This window comes from Pagrus major, chromosome 4 (genome assembly GCF_040436345.1).
Source record: "Pagrus major chromosome 4, Pma_NU_1.0".
NCBI lineage: Eukaryota > Metazoa > Chordata > Actinopteri > Spariformes > Sparidae > Pagrus > Pagrus major.
In genome coordinates, this window is record NC_133218.1 from 5,702,872 (window position 1) to 5,726,808 (window position 23,937).

The following is a 23,937-nucleotide window of genomic DNA, read 5'->3' on the forward strand; positions in this document are numbered from 1 at the left end:
AGTTGCCTACGGTCCAGTTGCCTACGATACAGCACTTACAGAATTACCAGAATTACTATGACCAGAATTACCATGACCTGGATGACTGACAACCTTCATCAACATCGTCTTCCCTCTAGACCAGCAAAGTATCAGTGCCGCTCTTGAACCAGTTTTCCTGGCCAAGAGACAGTTCATTGGCTGTCGAAATGCAAAGAACTGGTTCAAGAGTAGGCACTAGCTCCGGACTGGCCCTTGAACTACCTTGGTGGAAAAAGGCCATCAGACATACAAGATGTGGATTTAATTTCTAGGTTTATTTAACATTGTGAAGCCTTTACATTAATCTGACTGTATCCAATCCAGACTTGTGTGGAAAGTGTTACAAAAATGTCTGAACTTATAAGAAAGCAGTCGTATCTTTTATGTAAAAGTGACTCAGGTGCTTTTTCAGAAACGAAACTAACACTGCACACTGACATAAAGAGGTGCAAATCTGAAAGGGGGGAGTGACTCAGACAACCAAGTGCAAAACTGTTTGTGTAATCATCTTGCTTCTGACAATAAACCTCTATTGAGACTTTAAAACGTGTTGTACTCAGGAAAAACTTGTAACACTCTGAACACTTTTGCAAATCATGTGGTAAAAGTAAACAGATCACTGTGAAGAGGAAAAACTTCTGTTCTGAATCATCCATATAAAAAAATTAAGTTAGATTAATCACAATTTGGCAGCTAACAATGTTCTCCAGTGTCGTCAGTTTTGCCAGAGAAATTAAAAGTGCTCAAACTGGAGAATTTGGCAGCAGAAAGTCACTGACAAACACACATCTGGAGGAGATGTGATTGTCAGTGACATCCAGTTCTGCAAGTTTATATTCCTGCCTGAAAGACTATACTCTTTCTCTGGGGGCTCAGTGTCTTGCTCAAGGACTCTTCAGCATGTGGACAGAACGAGCTTGAAATCAAACCACCATCTCTGTCATTGGTAGCCAACCCACTTTACCTCCTGAGCCAAAGCTACTCTCCATTTCCAGTAAGCCTTTCGATTTTTCTTTCCATCTACCTCCTTGACTCTTCATCTCTCCATTTCTCCCCATTTGTACATCTCTCCCTGTCCCCAACTTTCTCTCTCTGTCTCTGTCAGCTTGACACATACCTGGAGGGATCTTGCAGACGGTGGCAGGGTGCCAGCCGTAGCGTTGGTTACAGTTTGGGCTCTGGACAAAGATGGCGCTGTCGCTCAGACACTCAGCAAACACCTCTCCTCCGATGTAGTAGAGCCGAACTCCACGACCTTGAAGAAAACAGAAAGAACAACTCCTCAGACAAAACTCAAGTAAATAAAGAGTAATATCTTACTTGGAATTATCATTATATTATATTATAATTATTATTATAATTATTTGCATAAAAGGAAGCATCATGTGATTCTGGATGAATTATCAGATGTGCAGAGCAGATGTAAATCTCCGTTTTCTTTTTGTTTGTGGAGGACTTGCACATGTGTGTAAATTTGACACTTTTCAACAAAAAACATGAAATTTCACATTATTTTCCCCAGTATTATTAACAAATCTGTGTACAAGAAGTTGGAAAAGCTAGAGGAGATAATAAATAAACAAGACCATGAAAGCTTTAAGTCAAAACTTGCTAAAGAAGTAGACGGATAGAAAGTTGGTTAGTTGTGATTCTCTCATTTTGCTTACATAATGGTAGGAAAACCTTGTAAATACCAATATGTCTGCGTGTTAACTCCACAGCTGCATTGCGGTTCACGTTGGACAACAGGCCCAAGCAGAAGCGCTCTGAGTTGGAGGGGTCTGTGAAGCCATCCACTGTCAGCGAGGGCTGTGAGGCATGGAAGGTCTCTCCTACTCGCTGGTTCAACTCGTAGTAGGAAATGGAGCACCAGAAGGCCGGCTCGCAGTACGTCACTGGCTGAAGGTCTGACAGAGAGACGGAGAGAGTTACAGTTTGCTTTAGAGCAGCACAATTGCTAAACCTTGTTCTCCAGGTGTGGGAAAACTACACACCAAAACAAATGTCACATCATCATGACTTTAATAGTTTTTTTTTCAGTGAAAATGAAAAATTAGATGCAAAAATGATCATTCCAATCGTTCATATCATGACTGTAATCTCTGTCAAAATAATCCATATCATGCAGCCCTAGTTTGCTTTCATCAAACCAAAATGGAAAGTACAGAGAGAGTCCAGAGACGGCTGTAAACAGGCTGAAAGTGCAGATCAATAAGAAATTTAATGCATGAAATAATACAGCAGGAGAGAAACGAATGGGTAACGGGAGACATGTGTCAAGGTTAACAGGGTGCAAATCAGAGACACAATAGCCAGAAAACCTTGTTGATGGGAGAGAAAACAGAATTGAAGAGCAATGGAAGCAAGGAAGATGCAAAATGGGTAAAACGTGGGGAGAGCAGGGGCTGAGGTGGATGTTGAGGGGGAAGAAAAACACTACCAAAGAAAATATTAGGATGAACTTGCGTCACAAAATGTCAAACCCATACGCTGTTTCCCAGAAGCTTTTACCAGACAAAATGTGGAAACTCAACCCTCACTGGTGGGACGCTGGAGCCAAAACTGTCTAATTACAGGCTTATCCATGATAATTTTCAGTAACTTCAACTGCTTCTCGTAATTTGCTCTTTTTTCCCTCAACATGGCCACAGTGTCCTTCACTTTGAAGTCCAGAACAGAGCTGCACAGCACTGCCAAATGAAACTGGTGTGATTTTGTTATTTCACTAGTAGCTTTCCAGCCAAGTCCCCTGGCGTGTTTCCCATCCTGATAGAATACACGTAGGATATTGTTATTGATGTTAGTGTGGGCTGAATGGTGTCTTGGCCTGTTCAACGGCTCACAGGGTGAAGGGAAGACAAAGGCTCCTTTCATCACCTGGTTTCCTCTTACAAAAATGGAGTTAAATCAAAGAGAGAATTCCCACTGGGGGAGATACACTATTGAAACATTTGTCTGTGAGAGAAGTCAGACAGACAGGAAGGTACACAAACACACACACACACACACACACACACACACACACACACACACACACACACACACACACACACACACACACACACACAGTCCTTACCTAAGTTGCTGTGTGTGGGTGAGACGGGGTTGGGTGAAAGGTTAGGGGAGCTTGTGTCCATGCTGTGGGTCATCTGGTGATCGCTGGTCTCTCCATCCTCACTGAGGTAGCCGGGCGGTGGCGTTTCTAAGACAAACACACACACACACAGACAACAACTCATCACATTTATGGCAAAGTTTCCTGAGACAGATTTGGAGGAAAGCTCTATTTGCATATAGTAGCTGGTTGATTGAAACAGTAGCACAGGAACACAAGAAGGGAACAAAATACATTACGTGAAATTAATATCAGATACAGCAAAAATGTAGTTTTCCTCATCTGCTTGTTCTCTGTATATCTGTTTCTCTTTTTAACTTGCTCTTTTTCACTAATCTGACATTGAGTGGAATTCTCTTACCTGATAGAAACTAACTGTCAGGTTTCATAAACAAAGAAACCTGATTGGTATCTAATGTTCAACACTGGTTTGGAGGAGTATGTTGAAGCCATGTTAGATAACAATTGTTGACTCCAAATCTCCAAAACTTTCCCTGATTACAGCAGAAACACTCCTGCCACAATATTACAAAGTAAAGATTGTACTGTATGTGCTATAAAAAAGGGGCCAGATTTCATAAAAGATTCTGGTTTCAGTGAGCCTCATCCAGTGATAGCCCTGTCATCTCTGCCTCTGTGCTCTGACACTGATTCCAAAGAGTTGTGTGGAGTCATGTGTGGAGGATACTCTGACTCGGTTTGAACTATTCTCATACAAGTCTTTGGTCAAAGGGGTTTCTGACTCTCAGTGCGAGTCATGGTAGGAAGCCTGCTGGTACCTGGTATGTAGTTGCTCTGGGGCTCAATGCCAGCAGGGAAGTTGGTGTTTTCAGGGATTGAATGGCTGTAGTCATCCAGAGGTGGGAACTCACTGGGGATTTCTGTGTGTCTGGGCACCAGCACAGGTGGGAGTACTGTATAATGGACATAAACACACAAACAGACCAAGTAGTTCCTTAGAACATAGCAACAGTGATTGGTTTCATGTCTGCATGAAATAAACATATGTAATTCAACACAGCTAAATATCAAAACAATAAAATGACGCAATAAAACAATAAAATAGGACAAAGTTAACTTCAGTAAATCACAGGACAAATATTGGATAAGCCCTCAAGATAAAAACAAGTCTATAAAAATGTGCCTTGAAAAAAATAGGCAGCTCGTTCCAAAGAAAAGGGCCCTAACAGAAAAGACAAATGCTTGCCATGAAACCACAATAACATCTGAAGAAGGAATCAACACACTCCAAGCTGTCATACCTGGCGTCTCTACTCTCTGGTAGTGGTATGGGTTGACGCACACTTCATCCTTCTTTGTATGGAAGGCATACTCGCACAGCTCCACCGCCCGCAGCTCATGGTGGGACTGCAGGTCGGGCCAGCGCCACAGACGGCAGTAGATGACGTGGGGGAGACCTTTTCTGTGGGAAACCTGCAGACGGCCATCCAGAGACCTGCAGACAGGAGGAGAGGATGAAGAGGGAAGAATAGAAGGGTTTGTTAATAACCTGCAACATTTTGCTTAAACACACAGTAAGTCATTTCTGTCTGAGGTCTATCAGTCAAAATAAAAGACTGATAGTATTGTGGGGTCATCTTCATTGTTTAACAACCACAATTGTTGATGAACATCTAATTTCACATTCCCCATCTAATCTTTACATCTATAGACACATTTCTTTTTCTTTATTATGTATTGTAGTCAAAGGACTTTGACATCCATTGTTCTTGTTACTGATGTGGTAACTGTCTCAGGTGTTTGAGATTTAACACCTCTTTTTGACTGGTTATTACAACCTGCAGTTTAAGTACCAACATCAATCATATTGTGATTATTTTGACGGATATGAATGCGATATGATTCGTGATTATTGGGAATAATCCTTTTTTCTTTTCTTTCTTTCTTTTTTTGGGGGGGGGGGTTGTTTGTACTTTTATTGATATGATAGATTGAAAAGACGACAGGAAAGGGGTTAGAGAGTGTGGATGACATTATGCAAAGGGCCACAGGTCAGATTTGAACCTTGGGCTGCTGTGCGAGGACACAGTCTCTGTACATGGGGCACTCGCTCTTCCAACTAAGCTACTGGGGCGCCCCTGGAAATTATCATTTTTTTCATCACCATTTTACTACTATCTACTTTCACTACTTTCCATTTTCACTACTTTTCAAGCTGCACGATATGGATTATTTTGACAGAGATAATGATTATGATATGATTCATAATTAGTAAGAATGATAATTTTTGCATCACAATTTTCATTTTCACTAAAAAAACTATTAAAATCATGATAACGTGATTGACATTTTTCGGGTCTGTACCAACAAACATGTTTTCTTACATCTGGAGAACAAGATTTGTAAGCCAGTGCATCTCTGCAGAACTACAGTAGTTCATTATAATGCTGCTTCATCACACAGTTTAAAAAATCGCAGCTTGTTCAATATGGTTATTGCGCTTGGACATTGGACACTGCAATTTAGATAGTATTTTGATTAATTGTGCAGCTCTTAATCAACATGTGTTGTTTCAAAATTTGAAATTCATACCTGAGGAAGGTCCATGACGAAAAATTGCTGAGTCTAATAAACGTTGTGATGACAATGTGCCAAAGAATTGTGTCAATAAAGATTTTTAAACTGGTCCTCATATTAAAATCACTCACAGTACATCACTAGGTGTGGTGTTTACCATTGTTGTGTCTAGCCCTCCGTCCTACTGATGAGACTTCCAGCTGTATGCGCACCGACTATGACGTATAATAATAAACAATGAGACTACAGTATGTATGAAAGGAATTTCATTGTCTTGTATAACATCTGCACTCATCTGCTAAACAATACTGTCAGCAGGATGGTGATTTAGGCTGCAAGACAGTAATGAGCGATAGTTTGCTGCAGATTGTCGTAATGGGGTTGTGGCCTGTAATCTCTGGGGACAATGACCCATGGAGGAGGAAAAAAACACACTTATCATCTTATGCAAGAGGCAACGACCACATATATCCCTCCTATCTCTCTGTCTCACCCACACACTCTCACACAGAGAGTAAGGGTCAACGACATAAGCCAAAGCCCTTTAGAAGGACAAATGTGTGTTCTAAATAAAAATGACGCTGTGTGCAGTCCAACTGAAAGCTCAGTAGTGCCCCATCTGGGTCAACCATTGTACATCCAGCAAGCAGAGAATTGTCTTTTAATTTTTCATGGCAGAAGCTTTCATTCACTGCTTCTGTACTTTAAAAATGGGCTGGGAGTGTTAGAGGGGGAGGGTGTCTTGCATTTGTAAATGGTGTCTGAACACGTTATGTCCACACAGACATACAAGAGTACAGTTGAAGAAGCAAACTTTCATGGGAGGACAGCTGGGGACACTTCAGATCTGAAAACCACATCCTTAAAGTCAAAACGAGAGCTGATGTGTTAACTTCTTTGAAGTCACACCTAAAATCTGCATCCAAAACCCTCATAAGATACCAGATCTTTCAAGAAGAAGTTGATATAATTCAGAAGAATTGTCCTGCACGCTACAAACCTTAAATGATAACATTTCCAGTATGATGAAAGTCAAGTAATGCAGCGAGAGAAGTTCCTTTACAGGCATCTTGTTATTGAAAAACTGGAATCAGAGGCTAGGGACAGACCGATTATTATACTGATATCACTGATATTCAGCATTTTTCAGATTATTAGTACTGATGATTTTTCTGCCAGATTGCCGATAAACTAATTTAAAAATGTGCTACTTTGCCTCTGAAGATGCATCCTCTCACAAAATGTCCCGCTCCCACACTATGTGATTAGTAACACTATTAAAATTATTAGGCTATAAACACTGAATAATCTGAATCTGCAAAGTAACTAGTGATATATTTATCAAATAAATGTAGTCGGGAGGAAGTATGAAGAACCAAAAAATGGAAATACTCAAGTAAAGTACCTGAAAATTGTAATCAAGGACAGTACTTGAGTAAATTATACTAAGGTTCATTCTATCACTGGTTGTTCTATATTTTGAGACAAAGATTTTCATTTTTACTGTAAATGCATTACTAAAACCTTGATTACAAATAATCAGCCCTGAAGAAAACATATTGGTTAGTCCCTAATAAGTTCATGGCCTCAGGTAGAAGGTAAAGTAAAGTAAAAGTAAATAACATTAGTTAACATCAGAAATTTGCGCTTTCCCTCAGAAGACAGAAATTAAAAGGATGGGCGGACAAGTTAAATTAGGTAAAATGTTTGTGGCAATTAAGACTTTACAAACTTCAATAAAGAACCAATACTTATAAAATTAAGAAGACATTTTAAGACACAGAAACCCTGTGGAATTGAGTTGCAACTGGTGGTTTAAAAAAAAAAAAAAGCAGCCATTTCTTGAGGCTTTACACTTTACTGCTCCAGCAGCCACTATTGGAGAACTGAAAGTTAGCGGAGCTCCCTCAACCATAAAATGCTATCAGGGTCATTCAATATCACATAAAACTGTTGTTTTTCTTCTTCATACGTGTCACAATAAAAACAGAAATGGTGTCTTTCTTATCGTACATTATGTCTCTTGAAGTTTGTCATTATATTCATAAGTCATTTCTCAGAGTGAGCCACAGCAACATCACGCAGATTATCACGGCTAACACTTAGAAAAGGAAGAGAGCAACATTATGATAAAAATAGACAAGGCAAGCAGAATTAGTTATTTAGCACCTTATAATAAACAGAAGTCAGTCAATGTTCTTTACAGGCCAATAATAATAATAATAATAATCATATTAAAAAATCTATTATATCACGGCTTAGAACATTACATAACAAATGCAACACTGACAAAAGCATCTGATCAAAGAAGTCCCAGACTTCAGGCTTTAACATCAAGGACAAACAGCCGAGCTTGGCTCATATTCTTTTGATCTGAGTGTCTGGAGAAAACATTTATCAGTACTAAGAGATCTGGCTGTATCACCAAGCACAATCTGGATACTTAGACTACACATATAAACAGGAAAACTTTGGGTTGTTACGCAATCAAGTACAAACCTCCTCCAATAGTTACAATCTTTGCAAAGCTAATATCTTTAATTCTGTCAACAAGTTTTATTGTAGCTTTTCGTGATGTGAAGCTAACACATAAATAAACGTCCTTCTGTTTGTGAGGGGCCACTTGTGAACACTGTTCCTCTTTTCTATTGTGAATTTCCTGTGTTTAGCCTATATTTTCATGATTTATTGAAGCTGTTTCCCTTTACCAGACTGCATCATTATTTATTGCTTGTGACTGAAGCTACAGCAACTGATGCCTTTTAGTACCTCTGTAAGTAGCCACAAAACTCACTTAAAAATACCAGTTAACTTTCCACTAAAGCTAACTGGTATTTAACTCACTGACTCACTTTGGAACACTGTTTTACAAGGTTTGGACAGAATAAAATAAACAAAAAAAAGGAACACAGTTTATGAAGTAACTAAATAACTACAAAAGTGAATCACAGGAAATTGTCCAAAATTCATGATGGCACGAGGGAAACACATGAAAAGTTCATTTGCAAAGAGGAACAATGATCACATGTGGACACTCACAGCACTGACTGAGGAAACAAGATATTTACTTAATAATAGTGCAATTAAAAATAACCACAACCTCTCTGACACTAACCACAAAATACTGCATTAGAAGAAGTATTTAAAGCAGGGTTACTGTGGTCTTTTGGAGCAGAAAAAAGACGTTTTCACTGTCGATGTGTTAAATGGTCAGACAGGGCTGATCTGATGTCAGTGGTATGTGTGTTCGGTCCCTGCTGCTGAGTGGGCGTTTGGTGGGGCTAGACTCTGCGTGGGCTGAGACACACATGCACAAACTGCAGTGGCATTACTGGCTATTTGGTGTCCTACAGTACTAAGTGTCCTTCTCTCTGTAAAACCTTTTTCCAGTCAGTGTTTTTCAAGAAAAGAGTTACAGTAACAGCATGGCATGAGTCACACTATTAAGTTCAAGAGTTGAACAGCACATGTGCTATACAATAGTAGCAGAGTATCTACACTGCACCAGTTACAGTGGACCAACATCACCAATTTGCCATTATTACTCATTTTAAGTTAATGGAGAGTCAAATCAAGGCAAGTACACTTATATACATGCCCAGTTTAAGGTCTTGGTGGGATTTACAACTGCACAAAAGGATCAGCTGACAAAGCCCAAATTCTCCAAGAAGCCTAGAAAATGTCCATTACAATTTCTGAGAGCCTGTGGTTACATAATTAAAGGTCAGGTTGCACCCATTTTCATTCTGCTATTGGGGGAAAAATGTCCTGGCTTGATTGTATTTCTTTAAACCAATCACAAGCGTTTTTGGCACCACAAAGCGTGTCAAAACAGTGGGGAACTTGTTTTGGTGGTGTCATTTGCATGTGGGGAGGCGAGCGCTGGAATTAAAATGGGTATATCGCCACAACAAAGGGTGAAACTGCTATCTTGTTTAAGATCGTACCGTTAGCAACTAGGTTAGGGTTACCACCGCCACTAGTAGGGTGCCACTTTCAGGTTGCTATCTTGGAGGTTGTTTTTGTTGTTTCCTGAGAGATGGGGATTTTTAAAATGCTAACATGCAGATAGAAAGGAGGAGAATGCCAGCTGAAATAGTCAGCCAATGGCGGGTTTATCACCACAGTCTACATCCCATGAGTAATATTATGTTTTCTCCAACAAGAGTCAAGAACCCACAGATTTACAATTATATAGGATGAGGAAAGGGCAGCAACCTGGAACCATTACATTTTTTGCTTCAAAAACAACTGAAACGATTAATGAATTATCAAATAGAAGCCCATTTATTTTGTGCTGATTCACTAATTAATTACTTTGATTGCAGCTCTATTGTGAATTGTTTATATACACCTTTACTTGCCACCGGCCCTTCTTCTTCAGTGCTTTTGTTTGTTATTTGTACGTTTTTTGCATGTTATTGCCTCCAAATGTTGAAAAGCATAAAACTGACAGCAGGAAGATATTTTTTTTCCAAGGGTGTTGTAGTCATGCCAGCCCTGATCTGCCTCTGATTAGTTAATACTTGTTGTCTTCATTGGTTCAGTTAGTTAGGTTAAGGCTTGAGGTGTTAGTCAAGCCTTCGCTTTCCTGGGGAAAAAACATATTATCAGCAGGAATGAGTATCACATCACATAAAAAAGCATGTTGGACATGTGAAATGCAAACAGGACAGGCAACAGCTCATAAAAATATTGCTCAATAGCACTACTTGTGGTAAAAAAAATGTTCCTGGGTACCTTTAAGTTAATTGATATAGTCTACAGTAAGTGAGGGCCATGGCTGTTTACTCTGGTTGAATTTAATTCTAAACAGCAACAGTTAAAACAATGTGCTCATCCAGCACATGGACAGGTCCAGACACACACCATCAATCCGAATTACTCACTTCATTGAGATTTATGACGGCACATTGAATGAGGAGCACCTCACTGACAGTAAAGCCACTCCTGCACCAGCATCAAGTCTCAGCCTGTTGTTTTGAGGAAGAGCCAGTAGGACTGTCTAAACAGCCAACCTCAGATCCTCCAAAACACTTAAAATGATTTGGAGCTCAGAGTCTTCAGCTATGTGGCAGAGGGAGGCAGGAGGGGGGAGAACCATGACCCCGAGTTCCCTGCTGTGTTTGTGTGTGTGTTCCAGACTGAAGATTTGAAGGACATGGCTGGGATCTGAAGGCTTCCAAGAATTTGGGCCAACAGTTTTCAACATTCAGCTCCACCAGAAAGTGGTCAACACGCCACAGATCACCACAGGCTGATTTTATTTACAGACGAAGTCACGCTAAAAAAATGACAAAGAGCTTTATTTTTTTTCCCCATCAGACGCATTTTTTGCAACCCTGACTTTGTGTAAATAGTTTTTGTTGTGTGCCTCATATTTGGCTTTCAGAAAAGCAAACGGCAGTACCTCAAAACCTCAACATGAAAATTGCATAACTCTAGGCTGGAGAAGGCCGACTTTAGCATGTGCAGCTAGATAAGTGTGTTCAGAGTACAAGTGGTGCACTGTGTGGTATAAGGGCTGCAACTTCATTATTGATCAATCCACCATTGTTTTCTTGATTAATTAAATTGTTTTGTCTCTAAAATGTCAGAAAACTGTCAATAGTTTCATTGCAGTTTCACAGAGTCCTATGTGATGTCTTTAAATGTTGTTTTAGCAAGACTGTCATTTACTTTCCATTTAATGTCCAACAATTAATTGATTAATATACAGATGTTTCAGCATATGGCATCTCACACAACTGCAATAGGAATTTTAATGTGATTTTAACTCCACATTTCACACTACAGTTTGCAGGTTGGAACAATGTGATATGTCACAATGATTTGAAGTTGTCAGTAGAGCTGGAACGATCAGTTGATTAATTGATAAGTCGATCGAAAGAAAGATCAGTTAAAATCGGTTAATCATTTAAGTCACTTTTCAAGCAGAAATGTCACACATTTGTGGGTTCAAGCTTCTTAAATGTGAGGATTTGTTGCTTTTCTTTGTTTTTTATGATAACAAATGAAGAGTCTTTGTGTTTTGGATTGTTGATTGGACAAAAGAAGCAATTTGAAGAAGTCACTTTGGTCTTTATGATGAGCTTTTTTCACAATTACTCTATTAATTGTGAAAATAATAAGCAGATTACTTTAAAATGAAAATATTTTTCTGTTGTAGCCCCTAGTTACCCCATCAGACACTCCAGAAACACCAGATATTTGATTTTGTGTCACATGCCACAAGTAAAAACATTACATTTTCATTAAAGACAGGCTAAAACTAGGGGATATTTGGCATTTTTGCTTGACAAATGGCTTGAAGGATAAATCAATTAATTATCAAAATAACTGGCCATTAACTTCCATAGTCAATAGAATAACTGATTAACAGACTAACCCTTTCAGCACAAGGTAATACAGACAGACATTTCCATTTTAAAGTTTACTGCAGGAATGAAAAAGATCAAGGCGAATAAATGAAAGCCTCACTGCAAGCACAACTGCACAAGCACCGACTAGATAACTCAAAGAATAAAAACATGAGTTGAAATATCCAACACTCCCTCCACTCTTCTGTCCTGTATTGATTATTATTTCCATCTGTAGATACAACATGTAAGGCTAGTTAAAGCATGCAAGTGTTACTTTAGGCCATCTAATTCCCTTGCTGACAGAGAACAAGATCCACAGTGCTGACATTTCTCTGTCAAGAGACACTCAGAGTGGAATTGATGTTCAAAAATGAAAGGGACAAATTGGTATAGATTTTTTGCCACAGGGGAAATTGTGTCAACATCATAGTGCTCCATGACCTGAGGCTGCGGCTGAGCCTGACCTTTACGCCCAACCAGCTCTGTTTGTGTGTGAATGGAAGGGAGTGCAATCTGTCCCTACACACAAAGGACACACACACACACACACACACACACACACAGGGATGAGGAAGAGGGAGATAAAAAGGCTTTACATCTAAAGGAGTCACACATTTTGTTATAATCTGTGCAAAGGGAGTGTTTGAATGGAAAAGAAATAGCTGAGTGATTGTGAAGAGGAGTGGATACACACATTTCAGATGTGTGTGAGTGTGTGTGTGTGTGTGTGTGTGTGTGTGTGTGTGTGTATGTGTGTGTTTGGATGACTCATAAAACAGACTCAGACAGAGCAGATTGAGCTTCACTGAACTGGGGAGGAGGGAGGAGGAGGGGCCAAAACAAACACTCTGAGGCATGCCCAGTTACGCTCAGAGACACAAACAGTTATACACTGTTGTGTGTGTGCATGTGTGTGTGTGTTCAGGCTGGCGATGGTCCGAGCAGTGCTGAACAAACACACACACACACACACACACTTGCTGACTGTGGGCTCAGACCTTTTGACATGGACTTTTTACAACTCTCTGCCAAGCTTCAAACTCAACTGAAAGTCTGAGCCAGCAAACACTCGGAGAAGCTGAATGTCTCTTAGAGTTTTCATTATCAAATTGTTATATATTAACTTTTTTCAAGAGGCTAAACTCTCATGTTGAATTCAAGAATGAAAAGAAATGATTTTAAGTGCCTGCGAGTGTATGTAAACACGAGGACCTCCACTCACAAACTGTCCTATAAGAGCACAGAGGGGGGAGGACAAAGTGGGTGATGGATAAAGAAAGGAGGGTGCTGCTGGACAATAGGGCTGGCAGACTGTCTCGACAGCTCAGGGCAGCTCAGAGTGTCTGTGACCGGGCCCCTAAAAACCCCCCTTCCCTCTCCTCCGTCTGTCCCACTGTCCCACTATCCTGACCACCCTGCCTCCGTCCCAGTACTGTGCGAGTGAGGTGTGAGGGTGGGAGTGTGGTGGGGGTGTGTAGGGCTGAAATGGCCTTTGTGCTTTTCATAAGGTCTGTGGCCAGTCTGTCGAGCCATGACCAACAGGGCTGCAGTCCAATGACATTTAGCAGACGGCTGCTGCTGTCCAATAAAAACATGTGAAGAGACAAATCATTCACTAATTCTGGAGAAGGGGCTGCAAAGAAGTTTTGAAACCTGACACATTTCAGGAGTTATTTTGCGATGGATTGTTGGTGAAATAATTTTCTCTTCTACTGCAGTTTTCCCCTTTTTACGGGACACCTTCATCATGCTGTTTCAACCCACGCTGGGTTTGTTCTTGCACAACTGTGATCACAGGTTAATCCCCTGTTGTGCCACCATTCAAAGAATCTGCAACCAAAGAATTACACAGAATTACTGACATTACATAATTACAAAAATAAAAATAGTCACAGTTATAGTCCTCTTAGCAGCAAAATGCTCCATAAGCTCTCTCTTTGTCTTGCTCTCCCAATATAATTGTTGGAGGGAGATGGCTAAATGTTATCGAAACAACAATAACTAGTACAATAATAAAGATACTAGAAATACCTGTTCAGCTAAGATGGTCAGGAGGACAGATTCTTCAAGGATAGGGGTGTTTCACAACAACAGCTTGACTTTATTCTGGTATCTTTCTCCAATTTTGGGTTAGGTAAGTTAAAAAATGATTCACCAAGAAAGAAGATATCTGAGTCAAACAAAAAATGCCATCCTTTGGGAGATCAACTATAAACAACAAAAGACACTAATAGATTTGACAAAAAGTTCAGTTTCTCAAATCCTCTTCTCAAACAAATCAATAAAGGATCTCATCTCCAATCTATCTCAGTTGAATCTGGTACTAGTCAGCTGATCGCCTTCGTGCAGAGAGGATAAGTGTCTTGGGGTGCAACTGACGGTAAGCTAGCTATATATATATATATATATATGTATATATATATATATATATATATATATATATATATATATACATACACATATATAAGAACAATTTTAATCTGACATGTAAAACAGAAATTTTTATAAGGAGGTAATAGCTGACTGGATATAATTAGAGGTATGAATCTTCACTGGCCTCAGGATTTGATTTGATTAAGATTCAGCTTTCAACGATTTGGATACAAAACGATTCTCCATGCATCTCAGTGTATGGCGTCCTCAGTGATCTATATTACTGCACATGGCTACCTTTCATCATTTAAATTCCCCTTTTATTTGGAAAGTCCTTCCAATAATCAGACAGCAGTCTACAAAATGAAAGCTTTTTTTCAATACATAAACATTACAAAAACAAAACATTAATCCACCTGCTGTGCCTTACACGTTTGTTGTACTATACAATATATTGTTTTCACATGGCAGCTTTAAGATAAGGCATTTATTGACTCTGCTGCGCACACCTCTGAGAGTTGAAAGGTAAAGTCGACAGCGCCTCCTCAGATCTTGGCTGATTAGCTGGGCTTATTGTAACAGTTATTATTTATGGCTGAAGACGTTAGCTCAGGTGAAAATGGCTAACGTGATTAATAATTGTTGTGAGCCAGAAGTCAAGCTCAGCCCGGGTCTCGTCCAGTTCCTTCTTCACCATCAAGTTCATAAAATCTGACACGTGCCCCGAGATGTCCATTTTAAGGAATGATGATCTCTGTCTCCCTCTGACATACCTCCTACATAAGTAATGTTAGCCTAATGTCAGCCCACAGTTCAAAGCATGGGAGCAACTTCGCAACGTAAATCTATTGTCCAGCTGAGGTCAGACAATCAACAATCAACATAAGCTGCGGACTCTAGATTATCAGCACCCAAATCCCCTTGGCTTTGAGTGCTGGCGTAACAATCAAATTTTCAATCATAGAAAGAAGTCCTTGTTGTTTGGTAATGAGAGACAAATGGTAAAACCTTAGTCTTGGTCAGTTTTATTTTAACATGGATATTTTCTCAAAAATCAAACTGATTTCAAATCCTTTTTCTTATTTGGATATTTTGGTTTACGCAAATATTTAATCATTGTGGGTTAGCAGCGATCAACATGATCACAGAAAATGCTTGAAGAGAACAAAACTCGACTTGTGAGTACAAACCAACAGTGGTGCAACTATCGCAGGGGAACATATTCCACACACACACACACACACACACACACACACACACACACACACACACACATCCCACTCTCTCTGGAAAAGCCATCAAACTTCTCTTTTTCTTATAAAAGAAGGGGGGCGGTGAAGGAAGAGAACCAAGAATAGAGTGTGAGAGAAAAGCAAGTCTGACTGTGGCCCACAGGTGATATCATAGGACTGGAGTGTGCTCGGACCAGTGAAGGAGTGAAATCAGAAACCAGCAGACAGGCGACCGGCAGGGCTAGACGACAAAAACATAGCCTGGACTTAGAAAACTGGGACGACGACAGAGGACTTGGATCCATTAGTTTTACTGCTGATAGTCAATGAGCTGGCCAGCCGGTTTCTCTCTTTCTGAATCGAAATGATGAATGAAAATATTCCAGATGCAAGTCATCAATACATTTTTCTCCACAGTATTTTTCCTACAAAGTGTAGGCGGGTCTACCGGTCCAGTAAATTAATGTTTATTCATTCTTATAAACAGACAGACATGTACCAGCCTCCACCTGGATCTGATATCCCACAAATTATAAAGTAATACGTTTGCAGCATTACATGTTTGAGCTTGATAAATAGCTGATATTTACTTGTTATGACAAATTACAACTATTTCTTGGGGCTCAGTGGCTAAATTTATTTATATTAAGATTTTGATTTCGCCTATGTACAAATTTTGGCCTATTTGTTATTTTACATGGGTGTTCGTAAATCAATTCTAGTTTTAAGGAGGTTTTTTCTCTGTAACTCTGGCCACAAATGTTAACCTTGTGGTCAGTCCCACAGCTGACATCAGTGGTTGATTGATTATTTTTCCAAGCTGATGGTCAGAGATCTGAAATATAGGCCAAAGTAAGTCAGGTCAAAGTCAAAGGTCAAAATGGGTCGGATGCAGCTAGAGTTAAAAAAATAGATCAGATCAGCAAAAAGTAATTTGATATAGAGGCTCAGTTTTTCCCATCCTAACTTGATTACTTTCTAAGGATAATTATAAATGTAACAAGACAGGAGACGATATTTGTCATCCATCCATCCCTTCATTGTCTAAACTGCTGATCTATTCAGCATTCTTGAGGGGCAGGAGCCTATTCCATCATGCACTTCGAGTGAGGAAGGGTACAGCCAGGACAAGGACTAGGTATTGTTTGAAAAGTTGTGATTCTGGTGTTTTTGAGTTACTGAGTTGACAAATATCGAAAACTTTTGCCACAAAAGCTGTTTTTCATCTTGTGAAATGTTAAGCCAAAGCTCTAAAACGTTTAACGCTGTCTAAACATTGGCAGCCACACATGAACTAACAAAGCCTTTGATGGCAAAAATTGGATTTAAATTTAGATGTAATCAAACCATATGTGAACAAGATTAAAACTTGATATGCTTGTTTGAGGTGCATTCTGCCTTTTTTGAAATAGAGTAGATGCGCTTAATGGAGCTCGAATAACCTTTTCTGAATACGTTCTGACATAGCATCCACTCCGAGAGAAACAGAAGAAATTGTTTATGTTGTTGTCGTCTTCCCAGATATTCGTATAACATGCACAAACATGGATGGCGACTGGTTTGTTTCTTCTTCTTCTTTGAGGCTTTTGGCAGTTGGAAAAAACTAGTTTTGTTTCCAGCTTGCAACCTATTCTTTTACTCTGTTTATACAGTTATGTGAAGCGTAGCCTCAGCCAAATTCTGATAAAACTCTGCTTAGTGTAGCCTGGTTTATTTGCTTCAACCCAGTCTATGGAAAGATGCCTAATTCGCATTTTCAAAAGTCTCAAAAGTTTGATTCAATTAGTTGGTAACACATTTATTCAAACATACAGTCTCCAATTTACCTGACCTGCATGTTTCCAGACTGTGGGAGAGACCTGGAGTACCCAGGGTTCCTTGTAGCCCAGGCAAAACAAGTCATAGTTAAATAAATATCACCCGTACTTACACAACCTAGAAGGTGGCCCCTTGGGGAAATACATAAGGTTGAATATTTTGATCCCAGGATACAACAGTGAAATTCTACACAAATCTTGACAAACTCAGATGAGGCTGCTGAGCTCAAAATCACTTGTGTTGCTGTATTGGGTATCCCTGACAGTGTCTGGGGACCTCTTAGCTAGACTTAACTTTTTGGTTCTACTTTGGCTCAAGCACTTGTCTCAAGAGTAGATTCAAGGATTAATTTTTCTGACAACCTGATAAAATAAAACATCAACAGAGTCGACCAGTGTCACGCAAAGATTCTTAGTCCTGAACCACTATCCTCTCCGCCATCTTACGCTCTCTATCTGTATTTTAAGACTTTCACTTGTACTCATGGCTTCAAAGTAATCCCCCTTCTCCATTTAAACCCCTGCTCCTTCATGTCAGGTTGTTTTCCCACACATATCCAGCTGTAGTCCAGCAGCAGTAGCAGCAGCAGCGGTGGTGGTGGTAGTGGCCAGTGGAGCACAAAGGCAGGCTTGTTGTCTGGTGAACGTGTCTGTGTGCATATGACTGTGTGCGTGCGTGTGTTTCTGCGTTGTGCACGTGCACTCCCCCGCAGATAGTGAGAAGGCCAGAGCCAAGTTGAGGCAGAGCTGTCTCCATAACCCCCTCCACCCCTACTGCAAGCTGTAATCCAAACAGCAGCCCACGCCCTCAAGGCCCCAGCAGGCAGAAAGAGCATTCCTCTGAGCTGACTAACCACACACACACACACACACACACACACATTGAAATGTATGATGACATAAAATCCATTTGATATTAGTTCACTAATCCCCTTGGTTAACCGGCCTGAATGAGGTAGTCAAATGTCTTTACGTGAGTTTAGAATAATAAGTGTATATTGAGAATATGGATTAAAAATATAAAATGCATGCATGTTAAATCAAAAGCTAACCACAATAAACTATGGGATTTCATTCAAAACATTTCAAATACTTCTTTCACACATTATTTTGTTAGTTTCTAAATAAAACATAGCTGTCATTCATCCACACATCAAGAATATCAGCAATAAAATCATAAAATCCCAATATGTTGATAGCATCACTCCTCTTAAAAACAGTATACAATTCCATTACATTATTATCAAGCAGTAGCAGCCAGGTTAAGCAACTTAGTTTTGACTCATTCAGTTTGCTTTTAAGTCAAAACTCTCTGGTTACAACAAGGTAAACACCATAACACAGATACACATACACTTTACTTAGTGTGTGCGTCTGTTGTGACTCACAGCCATATTCTCTTTCTATCGAACAAATCAAACAATGCCAGGAATCCTGAACCCAGCTTATTACAGTCATTAGAGCAGCCAAACCACACGCAGACAGACAACACACATCAACTTTGTGTGACCTGTCTTGCACCGTGTCCCTGTTGAACAATGCTGTCTCGGATGACTCAGGTGTGAAGCTTGACATGAAAGCTACCTAAAGGGAGTGAGAGTGTGTGTGTGTAGAAAAAGGAGATAGTTGACTTTTGGCCTCACTGAATAGTTAGGATAAAGGTGAGAAAAGTATTCTGAATATGTAACTGTTCATTTGTAATATTGTGATTGTTTTATGATTTCCAAAGTCTATCACTTTGCAGGGGGGTAATGGACATAGTCAAAGATGTTCAATTATTCCTGTGTCAGTGTCAGGCTGTTGCTACATAATCTAGAGCTGCTACATTTATCTATTGATCTATAAACAGAAAATTAATCAGAATCTTTTTGATTATCTTGAAAATGTATTATTCTTATAGCACTGGCTTGATGAGCCGTTTGTATACAGTATAGAAATGACGCTGCTGAAATGTAAACCTCAGAAAGATGGAAATATTACTCATGATTTACAGTCTCTAGAAGTGTATGATGCGACTTTTTACCTTGGTCCGGTGTTCAGAAAGCAAACTAGATAATCGAAATCAATTGTAATATTGAATAACAATACTTGCAGAATCTGCACACCAAGAATCATGATAGTATTGAGGAATCAAGAAATAAGCAATATTGTCCCAGCTCTATTTTTTAAGTCAAAATGCAAAACATGTGTTTGTCGAGCATCTTAAATTTTTGCTTTTTCTGCTTTTCAATTTCTTAAATTGATAGTGAATTCAAAAACCTTTTTCCGGACGAAATAAGGCATTTGATTAGATCACCTTTGATACTAACAAATAGATCACACAACCTTATTCAGACCAAACAACTAATTGATTAATTGTGAAAATAATCAATGGATAATCGGCATTAGTTGCAGCCCTAGTCAAAAGTATCCAGTTTAACTGGTTTTGAGAGATGCTTCTGCATGTTTGGCATATTATTGCCATAAGTGATTTGCAATGACGCTGTTAACCATCAGCTTTTAATATCAATCTTTGGTTCAACTTCAAATCCACTGCAATCCAAAACTGCACCTAAACCTGGATTTAACCTGCGCAGGTGTTGCTTAAAGTTAACCGCTGTGGCCGTATAATCATCACCCTCCATCTTCGGCTTTGCTTTCCACCATGCATGTCCATTCTTATTAACTGAAAAGTGAATTTGGTGTCTCAGCATTTCACTTACGGCGTCATTCTAACAACCACAGTAAGAAATCAGCAAATACGATGACTAACCACTGATTCAAGAGACATAATGGCAATATCGTAATAAAAATCAGTACTGCATCCACAACACCCACAATTCAGACAAACAATACGCACTGATACAGACAGGATGCGCACATTTCTGCTACAGGTCGACTATGCTAACTGACAGGATGTATGCATACCATATGTACAGTATGTATGTGCGGCATTCAAGCAGGAGGGGTATCTCTTTCTCACAGAAGCTGCAGTGTGTGTGTGTGTGTGTGTGTGTGTGTGTGTGTGTCCTTAAAGCAGTCTGTCATCCAGACACACGCAGACACACTTCTTTTGAAGTTGAACTGCTGTCTTGCTGGAAAACAAACCAGTTCTATCTTAGCTATTAGCGTGTTTCTTTTTTAGCATGCAAACCACAGTAACCACAGACTCTGTCTGATAAGCTGCAGAATCCAACACGCTGCCTGTTGCCAAATATTCTGTCTCCTTCTTCCTTCATCTAAACCCCTAGCTTTCAGGTTTGCCTTTTTCTTTCACTCAAAATGAATCCCTCTTCTCACCTCTGTTGCTTTCACTCTTTAATTTGTCTTCTTCAGTCTAACATTTATGTGTCTTCCTCCCTTATTAAAGCACGCTCTCCCACTATGATAACAAGCCCTCCCCTGCAGCACCAGACACAACACTGGGAATCCCCAACTCCTCTTCATCCCTTTGTACTCCCACGTTTTCTAATGCAAACTTTCTCTCATTCAGATAAAAACTTGTCCTTTTATGTTGGTATTAATGTATTCACCTAGTAGGGCTAAGAAGAGCTGATGTGATCTTCAAAATAGTCTAAAAACTGGCACAATTTTATTTAAATCAGAGCTATTTGAAAAGTAAGGATGTGCAATATATATAGGGCTGATAATTTATGACTAGAGAGCCAAACATGTTGTTGCTGGTGTGCATATTATTTTGGTCTTACAGTTCAAAAGGCAGAAAACTTGTTTTTAATCATCAAACTGACATCAAAGAACTAGTGCCAACAAAGGCTGACTTTTGCGTCGCCTCGCATTGCCTGTGTCTCGACCTACAAGCTGCACCTGAACACACTACAAAGACTACAGCCAACGGCCAACTAACTCATACGTCCCGCGCCTGTGTTAGAGGAAATAATTCTCCATACTAACAGGAAGCGGTACACTGTATTAGTCATTCAAAAAGGGACACCAGAAGACTTGTGACTGCAGATATCTAAACCATTGTTATGATAAGGAATCTCGCTATTGTAGTCACTTCTAATCAAGAATATGTCTGATAAAAATCTGCAAATGGCACTGGCGAAGATGTGGAGGTGAAAAATAAGGGGAAATCATGCCACACGGGTGAAATCACAGGCTTAAGGGGCTATCGCTCTCTTCTCCCATTTCATTTCTTGTGCATTGATTCGCTTAGATGAACAGCCAATCAGAGTGATTTCTCTCACCAACAGGCTCTACCAGTGATTCTACATGCTCAATTGGCCAAAAAGCCGCTAACTATGTCTAACTAGTGCCAACGGTGCAGGACACACGACAGCAACTAGGGCCACAAATGCTGAACGACGGGCCACTGGCTGATGGCCGAACACCGGCCTGATGTGACAGGGCGCAAACACAACAGATCTTTTTAGTGCTGTGGAATATTAAATCGTCCATCTTTGCTCATTACATCTTAGCCTTTCTTATCCTCATACATGCATAAACTACAAACTTTTTTATAAAATACAAAATTATGAAATTAACCATTATCTTATCGGTATCCGCTGAAAAAAATCCATATTTATATGTAAATCTATGTATCCAAGTTTTCTTCTTTTGGTCTAATCCCAACCACGTTTTACTCTGAGTCTGACACAGCTCTGGTATGAAATAGTGACCACAGGTTTCTATAATTAGAGGATAACCTCAAGATTTAAGTAGATCTATGGGTTGTGACTCTTACAGTTATAAATCGTGCTGTTTGGATCCCAAAGAAATGGCTATGAAGCACCAGTTTTAGCACACAATGAGCTGACTAAATAATTTAAGAAATCCTCTCAACCAACACTAAATCGTACAAGAATCTCAACAACCCCGTCAAGTATCGACACATATAAATACAGTTGTGTTTTTGTCCTGTAAATGGCAATGTTTGTATTTGAAAAGGGTGTCTCTTTCCTGCTCTGCTTCCTCCCTTTCTTCCTATCTCCCTCATCCTCATTTTATCACATCTTTTATTTCAGTGCCTGAGACTCCTTCACTCCCTCCTTCCTGCCCTGACATGAAGCTGTGTGAATCAGACTGCAGTCTTGCTGCCAGGAGGGATGTGTGCGGACAAGACAAAAGCACTCCCCTGCACTGGCCCAATCTCAGGGAAAGTTAAGGTAGGTAAGAGAGAGGAATCCACTCCCCCAGGCTCTGTGAAAAGACACAACACACTCTTACACGCAACAAACATCTTGGATAATTTATTTTACCACTGGTGTTCCCCCAGATTATTTCACTGCTCTGTAAGCTCCTATGAAAACCTCTTAACTCATAAGCCACTGTCAGACATATATACCTGTAACATAAGTGGGTTTATTTTTCTGTTGGGTTGTTTGGCTTCATTAACAAAAGAACAAAAACTATTGAGTAGTTGACTGCAATCAATTAAGCAAAAAGGAGTTCCAGCTCTTCAGGTGTGATGATTTTCTGCTTTAATTTGTTTTATATCAATATAAATTGAAAATGTTTGGGTTTGGACTGTTGGTTGAAGAAAAACAAACAATTTGAAAGCGTCAAAGAGATTAATAAATTATGAAAATAGCTGTCGGTTGCAGGCCTGTTTGAAATACAAGTTAAATAATATCACTCTGTGACTGTGTGATATTGTATTAAAATCAGTTTTAAAGTTAAAGATACGATTACACCGATACGCAGACCTCTGGATCGATCTCAATGTACTGTCAACTGGTCGATGGCCCGATTATAAAGTTATGAATCAGCTGAGTGAAGCTGCTATGCTGCCACCTCCTCACAAAATCTTCAAACTCTACTAAAAGTTCAAAGGTCAGCGCAGGACTCATGCAAGATGTGGCACAGAAATGTTAGCTTAGCGTTGACAAGGGAACAAAAGTAACATGTCCGACAAAGCCGACAAGATTTATAATGCACCGTCAAATCTAAAATCAAAAGTCTGGAAGAGATTTGGATTTTATAAGAAGAATGGGAAGTTGGACAAGAAGCATGCCGTTTGTAAGCTCTGTAGAACAGCACTCAAGTACAGTGGTAGCACGACAAATTAGTGTTCACCTGATGAGCTGGCATGGTGAAACCTGTGCAGACGACAAGGATGCTAGTAAAGCTAGCACTAGCAAGAACACGCAAGACAAAGACACGGAGATTAAACCCTTAAACACTTTTTCCAGCTACAACTTAGCCACAACTCTGCGAGGTCTAAGGTAATCATCACATCTATAGCCCATTTTATTGCTAAGGACTTACGACCTGTCTGCTTTAGAACGTATTGCTATCATTAGCTGTATTCTGTGACTGCTGGTAGTACTGCACACTGGTAACTGTCATTGTCTACTGAAATTATGTACTGAATTGAAACATACTGCACACTGTTAACTGTCTACTGACAGTTGCTGCACAGTGCACACTGTTAAGTTAATCCAACTTTTGAGTTTTTTATCAGTAGTAAACATTTGTCTGATTGTTAATCATCCAATTCAGAGAGGTCCAATGCAGACAGATCCAGCTCAGAGAGACCT

The 23,937-nt window shown here is 39.7% G+C and overlaps 1 protein-coding gene across 1 annotated transcript in view; it reads right to left on the minus strand.

The window, feature by feature from the left end:
* Window positions 1-23,937, minus strand: part of smad3a (SMAD family member 3a) — a 42,551-nt gene that overhangs the window by 8,598 nt on the left and 10,016 nt on the right. Inside the window, exons 2-6 of the mRNA XM_073464065.1 lie at window positions 4,399-4,592; window positions 3,916-4,050; window positions 3,098-3,223; window positions 1,716-1,928; window positions 1,139-1,276 (exon numbers count right to left, since the gene is read on the minus strand). Of these exons, the coding sequence (XP_073320166.1) occupies window positions 1,139-1,276; window positions 1,716-1,928; window positions 3,098-3,223; window positions 3,916-4,050; window positions 4,399-4,592 (806 nt within the window). The remainder of the gene's footprint in view (window positions 1-1,138; window positions 1,277-1,715; window positions 1,929-3,097; window positions 3,224-3,915; window positions 4,051-4,398; window positions 4,593-23,937) is intronic.